At 56.4% G+C, this 7,722-nt stretch overlaps 1 protein-coding gene across 1 annotated transcript in view; it reads left to right on the top strand.

Annotated features, from left to right (window-relative positions):
• Positions 1-292: 292 nt before the first annotated feature.
• The window catches only part of FAIM2 (Fas apoptotic inhibitory molecule 2), a 30,334-nt gene continuing 22,904 nt past the window's right edge, over positions 293-7,722 (top strand). The window contains exons 1-4 of the mRNA XM_029205866.1: positions 293-500; positions 3,790-3,985; positions 6,655-6,758; positions 7,176-7,240. Of these exons, the coding sequence (XP_029061699.1) occupies positions 486-500; positions 3,790-3,985; positions 6,655-6,758; positions 7,176-7,240 (380 nt within the window). The 5' untranslated portion in view covers positions 293-485. The remainder of the gene's footprint in view (positions 501-3,789; positions 3,986-6,654; positions 6,759-7,175; positions 7,241-7,722) is intronic.

The raw sequence follows: 7,722 nt of genomic DNA, 5'->3' as shown, positions 1-7,722 counted from the left end.
GAAACAGGCAGAGGTACAACGGAGCCTGTCAGCGGCAAAGATGGTGGAGAGATAAAGCCCTGACACCCAGCTCCAGTTACACGCAGGCAGCATCAGCTGGTCGGGTGTCACGGACTCCCGGCCCCTCCTCCCGCCCGCTTGGACCCATCCACTTGGGCAGTTCCGCAGCGCAGCGCTGCCTGGTTCCTGAGCGGTGAGGATACCAGGAAGGAGGGGGCGGGAGGAAAGGGCTGTGCGCCGCCTCCTCCACTTCCGCTTGCAAATCCGCAGAGGCCTCCGCCGCAGCCTACAGGCCCGCCCTGGCCCCCTCTTCCCCCCGTCTGCCGCCCCCCTCCCCGCGTCTGGATGGTACGCTCCGGTCCTCCTGGCCCGGCTGCAGTGGATGTTGCTAGAACCCACGCGGAGGAAGGAAGAGACGCAGGCAGGCTGCGGTGACCCAAGCGGCCGCCCGTGCCTCAGGGACCCCTTCCCGGAGAGACGGCACCATGACACAGGGAAAGGTATCGGCATCTCCCCCACCTGCATCATCCTCCATCCTCTGGTTCCCCATCTCCCTGTCATCCTAAACAAACTCTCAGGACCACCGTAAGCATCCTCCCTTGGCTCTTATGCGAAGGTCCTGCGTGCTCCTTGCCGAAGTCAGAGGCCCACAAGGCCTGCTTCAAGGAATGGGTTGTGGCCTCTTCCTGCCCACCAGGCTTACCTCTCCTCCCATCTACATTCCATCAATTGCTTTGGCATCACAGGAGCCTTCACAGACGCCCATGTCCCCTTAAGGAGTCAGCTTAGGCGTCTGGTGTGTGTGTGTGTGTGTGTGTGTGTGTGTGTGTGTGTGCACGCATCCCCAGGGTGAGCCCTGAGGGGCAGTCCCTATAGGGCACCCCCACTCTGTCCAATCCCAACCCCAACCATATATTCATCTTTTACACCCTCCACAGAACCCCACCACCACCACCACCAAACTCCCTGTCATTATTCCATATCTGGATACAGCCCCTGTGGTTGGGGGGTTCCTATGGCAACCCTGCTTCAGGATGTTCTAATTTTTGTTTTCGCTTTGGCCAGACATAGGACTGAATGGGATCGGATAAAACATCTTCTCTTTTTATTCCTGTTTTAGGCCTGAAGTGTAGGGGAGGGGCTGGGGCAGAGACTTGGCTGGCCTAGTAGGGTTATGTAACACCAATAGTCTGTGGAATTACACAACCACCAGGGCCTGGGGCAAAGAAGGAGGGTCCTCTGGCCCTCTGCTTGGGGGTGCTAAGGATTGGGCAGAGAAAACAGAAGAAGGGCCTCCCTTCCACTCCCCTTCTTTTCTCAGAGATGAGCCTCAGAGCCAATGGCATCTTTCCTGGGCTCTCAGACCCTCCTTTCACTGTTTTTTAAGCTCATCAGGCCTCAAAATGATGTCATTGGGTGATACCACCTCGTGCCATTTGGACAGACTTCACTTGGTAATGCTGGAAGTTGGGGGTCCAGGGCCTAGGGTCAGCAGGGTGGTTGTTGGTGAGGAGGACGAATCTGGACCGGGCTGAGGTCAGAGGTGATAATCCTTTTCCCAGGCACAAGCCCTGGGTCTGGGCTCAGAGAACCTTGGTTCCGGTGGGCTGAAATGGATTCTCCTGAGCATGACCCTTCTGATCTGGGTGATGAAGGGGGCTGGGGAGTGGGAGGGATGAGCCCGGGCCCTACTCCCACAGGCCTGGGTTTTGAGGCCCTTCCCTAAGGACGCAGGGGTGGGGTTCACCATGGTGAAAATGAAGAGCTCCCCGCTCTGCGGATTCTCTCCCTCCATTTCCCACCTCCACCTCCACCAGTCACTTTGCTGACGCTGCTTCCTGTCCCGAGGTGAATGTATTGCCCCTGCCTCTTCTGCCCCTCACCCCCAGCTTGCTCCCAGGCTTTCTGATGATGGAAAAGACCCCTCCAGTTCAGTCATCCTCAGGGCTGGATGGAAGAAGAAACGTTCCGGTGCTTGTTCATCTCTGGGCTGCCTCAGCTAGACGCTGCCCGCAGAGAAGGAACTTTGCAGCCTTCCTCAGTGGCCCTGCAGGTTTAACTCATTCTTTTTGGAACCAGACCTAAATCCCGTTTGTTTTCTGAGGTTCAGTCCTTTTGGTGACGTTTCAGTTTTCATACCATCCCCGCATCCCCAATCTTCCCTTCCCTGGCGGTATCATTCGGGCCCTCCCAGCCCCTATCTTCTCACCAAAGCTAAACTTGCACATTGTGGAACCGGGGCCATATCTGAGTGTAAATAGACTTGAATTTTCAACCTGCCATGGGATATTTCCCACTGGGCCTCAGTTTCCTCATCTGTAAGATGAAGGAAGGGGCTGAATGAGGAGGTGCTTTCCCTTCCATCAGTGACAGTCAGATTCTGTTCTGGTTTGAGGGAGAGGCTGAGGTTCCGACAGCATGAGGCCAAAATGGACTCTTAGCCAGGGGCCTCTTGCCCCTCCGCTCCGCTGCAGCCCCCATTCCTCTTCCTCTTTTTTTTTTTTCTTTGTCTGCACTGCCCACAGCATGCAGGATCTTAGTTCCCTGACCAGGGATTGAACCCATGCCCCCTGCAGCAGAAGCATGGAGTCTTCACCACTGGACTGCCAGGGAAGTCCCCCTCTTCCTCTTTTTTTCCCTCTCCTCTCCCCTTTCTGTTTCCCTGCTCTCCCATCCCCACCCTCCTTGGTCATCTCCAGCCCAGCAGAAGGAGGCCAGCCCCAGTGGACGGTACCTGGGCTCTGCAGTCCAGTGGGCCATGTGTGGCTCTGAGTCATTCTTCCTCTCTGATCCTCAGCTCCTTCATTTAAAAACAGGGATCAAAATACAACGAGCAAGGTAGCAGGGAGATTCAATGAGAGGACCTTTCATTCAGTAATACTTTTAAGGGCCTGCTACTCTGTACCAGGCCCTTCCCTGGACCCCAGGGAAATGGTGGAACCATGTAGCGCCAGTCCCTGCCCCGGGGGACGGTGATCACCAATGGTGGGCTCTCCTAAGAATTTTCTCCTTCCTCAGTTCTTATCCCAGCTCCAGTGTGTGCCCCTGGCCAGTCCTGACCCCCCCTGGAGCTCAGTTCTCCCATCTGTAAAATAGGGAGATTCTTTTTTTCCCAGATTTATTGGGGTATAATTGACAAATAGGAATTGTATATACCTAAGGTGTGTGATATTTTGATATACATGTAACTTGCAGAATGATTACCACAATCAAGCTAGTTAACACATCCATCACTTCACATAGTTACCTTCTGTGTGTGTGTGTGTGGCAAGAACACTTATCATCTACCCTCTCAGCAAATTTCAAGTACACAATACGGTATTGTTAACTATAGTCACCAGGCTGCAAGTAGATCTCCAGAACTTTTTCATCGTGCATAACTGAGACTGTGCCCTTTGACCAGTATCTCCCCATTCCCCCCACCCCCCAGACCCTGGCAATCACCATTCTACTCTGTGCTTCTACGATTTCGACAATTTTAGATTCCACATATAAGTGAGATCCTGCAGTTTTTGTCTTTCTGTGTCTGGCTTATTTCACTTAGCATGATGTCCTCCAGGTTCACCCATGTTGTTGCAAATGACAGGAATTCCTTCTTTTTTAAGGCTGAATAATATTCCACCATATATATATCCCACATAAAATAGGGAGGTTCTTGTCTGCACCACTGCCGTTCCTAGCGCAGGTAAGAAAGTACCCATGGAAGTTCCAGAAATTGAGGGGCTGGGGAAGAGGACTTAGAAGGTGCCCTCTCCCTGGTGACTGTCTCTCTCTGCCTCTACTCCACAGCTCTCTGTGGCTAACAAGGCCCCCGGGACAGAGGGGCAGCAGCAGGCGAATGGTGAGAAGAAGGAGGCTCCAGCAGTGCCTTCGGCCCCACCCTCCTATGAGGAGGCCACCTCTGGGGAGGGGCTGAAGGCAGGAGTCTTCCCGCCAGCCCCCTCGGCTGTGCCTCTCCACCCCAGCTGGGCCTATGTGGACCCTAGTAAGTCTCTCAGTTCCTGGAGGCTGGAGCATCAGGGGGAGTGGTGGGCCCAGATGGAAAACCTGCATAGGAAGAAGTTGCCCAGAAATAGACGCACTGTGTGGTTGTTGTATGAGGCTCTGATGTCAAAGGTTTGGGCTTTGGAGGACTTTTCTGAGGGTAGGTCAAGGAGAACTCCATGAAGAAGGACTGATACAGTTTCTGCAGTCATAGTTCCCTTGGATGGGGAAGAGGGGCTTTTTCAAGTCACCAAGCTAGGGCAAAAAGAGGGGACAGATGGGGGAGAAAAACCAGGGGCTGTCCTAGAAGAAAAGGATGCAGAGAGGGAGTGAGAGAGGTCAGAGTGGACACAGGAAGGAGCAGTACGAGGCTACAGCTAACTGTGGCCTCAGCTGGGGCTGGCTCCCTGTGAGTGTGGGTGCAGTTTGCTGACATGCTGGCTGATCTGAAACCAGTCCCCGTGGAGGCCCCAGGGTTGTTTAGGGCGGGGGCCTGAGGATCCACTTCACCCATCACTCTCCTTGTCTCTCTACCCTCCCCCAGGCCTTAACTGGGGGCGGGAGAGCAGGATGTGGGGAAGGTGTGTGGATGCCAGCCTTAGCATCCCTCAGGGCCAGGCACAATTCCTAGGCCGACCCACCTGGGCTGACGCCAGCTCCTTGCAGACTAAGAATCGGGCTGGTAGGGGGCCCTCTGTTCGGTGTGGCAGCCTGTGGGAGCTTTGCCTCAGGGCTGGGAACGTACAGCTCCCGCAAGCTGCAAGGAAGTCTTCCTCGGCCCCCTCGACCCCCTCCCCCACCTTGTCACCCCACCCCCACCCCCAGCAGAATTCTAGAAGGGATCCTGGGGACAATGCCTCAGACAGTCTCTACTCAGGAGGAGCGGCCACCATGGTCCACACCTCCCACCACAAAGCCCCTCAGCCCAGACCCAAGCAGACCCACCCCACCGTGATCTACTGGAGGACCTTTGAAGGTCTGGTGTTCATGGGAGCCCTTCCTCCTGCCGCTGACACCCACAGGACTGCTTTTTCTCTCCTTTTCTACCCCTCTGTGGCCTGGCCATTTGGGCTTTGGTGGGGGACGTGGACAGAACATGAAGGAGTGAAGGATAAGAGCTTTAGGGTCTCCAAGCCCCAGGTTGGCAGTGGGTCCACCTCCCTCCCCCTTCCTCATTTCCCATATCCTGGTTGCCAGGACTGGCTGCCTTAAGGAATGTTTTCCAACGAACTGTCAGGGCAGAGGAAGGCAGCTCATTTCAGTCAGCACGTGACAAACATTTACTAAGCGTGCACCAGGCACCGTGTCTGGCACTGAGCTAATTTCTGGGGATGCATTGATTCGCAAGCCCTTCCCTCACAGAGCTGACAGTGTAGACAAGTAAATGGCTGATTACCACATGGCGAAAGGCAGTGATGGAGGCCTTGGCAGTTCAGCTAACCCGCCTGACAGTCAGGGAAGACTTCCTGGAGGAAGGGGTATCCATGAGGGGAGTCCTGAAGGATGGCATGTATTAGCTTGGTGAAGAGGTAGGAAAATGAGTGTCCAAGGCTGAAAGAAAGAATGTGCAGGGACCCAGAGGCAAGAGAGCACATTGCTGAAAAAAATATAGCCAGGCTGGAGAAAAGTAGAAGGGAGTAGTGTGCAGTGGGGCTGGAGGACTCGTGGGAGGCGGAGGAGGCTTTGTTAAGGAACTTGAACTTGAGTAAAAGGCAGTGAGGAGCCATCAAAGAATTTAAAGCGGGACAGTGCCGAGGTCAGATTTGAAAGGCCAAGACAGGCTCTTGCTGTGGAGGGGAAGGTCATGGAGAACTTGCAGGGATGGTGGAGAGCAGAGTGGACGCATTTGAGGCCTTAGGAATGACCCAGACGAGGGGTGAAAGAGAGAGGGTGGTGTCGTCAGCATCACGCACAGAGCTTTCACTTTTATCCGTTTCATCCCCGTGAGGTGGGTATCACCAACCCATATCACGGAAGAGACAAAGAAGGCTGGTGACTTGCTTAAGGCCACACAGCTAGTCAGTCTTGGGGAGGGATCCACGTGTTTGCTTACAGAGCCCATGCTCTTCCAAAAGCCTGAGTTCTGGGACCAGGCCCCCAAACTTCACCCACACCCACATGCCACTTCTTGCCCTTGTCCTGGCTCTGTTTCCCCTCCAGCCTCCCCCAGCTCTGGTTCCCAGCTGGAGCACCAGCAGGTCCACCCCACCTACGAGTCCCCAGTTCCCACCCCCGGGACCTCAGAGCAAGCCGGGGTAGGACCTTTGACTCTGGGATGTGTGAGGTAGCCCTGGGGGAGTGGCTGTCTTTCTCTGATTCTCAGCCACAAGGGAGCCAGAATGTCCAGGAAGGGGGATGGGGGGGGCACAAGAGGGAAGGGCCACATTTGTATGGCAGAGCTTGGGCCCCACGGAGCCCCCGCTTGGGGTGGGAAGGGGAGATGACTGTTCCTTCTCACACTCAGAACAGGAAAGGTGAGGGGCAACCTGGGAGAGATCTGGGATCTCTGTGGGATGGGATGGGGTGGGGCAGGAGGAGGTTTGAGAATGGGGCTGGAGAGAAGGGCGTTGCCTGGTCCAGAAAGCCAGTCTGACAAAAGGTAGCTCTGAGCCGTTGGGGGTGGTGTTTATGTGTGTGGGAGCGCTCACGGCCCTCCCCCTGCCCATCCAGGCAGCAGCTCTAGCTATGAGAGTGGTTTCCCCACTGGAGACCATGAGCTCTTCACCACCTTCAGTTGGGACGACCAGAACGTTCGCAGAGTCTTCATCAGAAAGGTAACTGCCTCCCCCAACTCTCCCAGACTGGGAAGCTGGGTGGGGGGAGCCTCTCGAGAAGCCGCTGGCCCAGTCTCCTGCCCAGAGGCCATCCCTCTCCCCATCCTTGTGATGCCAACTGACGGCACCTACTGGGAAGTTGGGGTGCCCACTGCCCCCTGCTGCGGCTGAACACGTGGTCTCTTCTCTCCAGATGCCATGGGTGTGGGCTCTGGAGCGTCTTTGCTGTCCTTTCGCCTTGTCCTGGATTCATTCCGATGCCCCCTAAGAAGGAGGGTGGAAGGCCCAGGATGCGGGTCTGGAGGGTAGATGGAGTCGCCAGGAAGTTGGGGTCTCCCTAAGCCTTGCTGGGGGCCTGAGCCTCTCTGGCCCCCAACAGGGCCCCCCAAGCTGAGCGGAACCCCCTCCCACCCCCAGGTCTATACCATTCTGCTGATCCAGCTGCTGGTGACCTTGGGTGTCGTGGCTCTCTTTACCTTCTGGTGAGTTGGCTGTGTGGACCAGCACGTTCCACGGGTGGTGGCGCCAGGTCTCGGCCTGGGGAGGAGGGTCCAGAGTCAGACTGTTCTTAGAACCGTCTGCCTGAAGATGATGGTGCAGGGCAGCGGCCCACCTCATGCTGGGAAGAACCTTAGACCGTGCACAGGGAGAGGTCCTCCGTCCAGCAGGGGGTGGCCCCGTGCTTTCTGGGCCTGCAGGTGTCTGTGAAGCAGTCGTTCCTCTCAGATGCAGCGGCCCTACACCTGGGCGCATCCAAGTCTCAGCCTGAGACTGGGAGACTGTGGCTGGAGCTCCTTCCCCCCACCAGGGGTGTGGTCTCTCCTTTCTTCCTCTCCGAGTCCTGTGAACTGGCGGGTGGGGCAGGGGGTGGCGGGGGTGGCGGGGGGGGGGGGGCGGGGGCGGGGGTCTCCCGGTCTCAGGCGGGGACTTGGATGCGCCCAGGGGTAGGGCCGCTGCATCGGAG

The sequence above is a fragment of the Monodon monoceros genome, unplaced genomic scaffold, assembly GCF_005190385.1.
Source record: "Monodon monoceros isolate NGI ecotype Baffin Bay Population unplaced genomic scaffold, NGI_Narwhal_1 Super_Scaffold_6, whole genome shotgun sequence".
In the NCBI taxonomy this organism is placed as follows: Eukaryota; Metazoa; Chordata; class Mammalia; order Artiodactyla; family Monodontidae; genus Monodon; species Monodon monoceros.
Note: the sequence above shows the minus strand (reverse complement) of the source record. Positions and strands in the feature narration are given on the sequence as shown.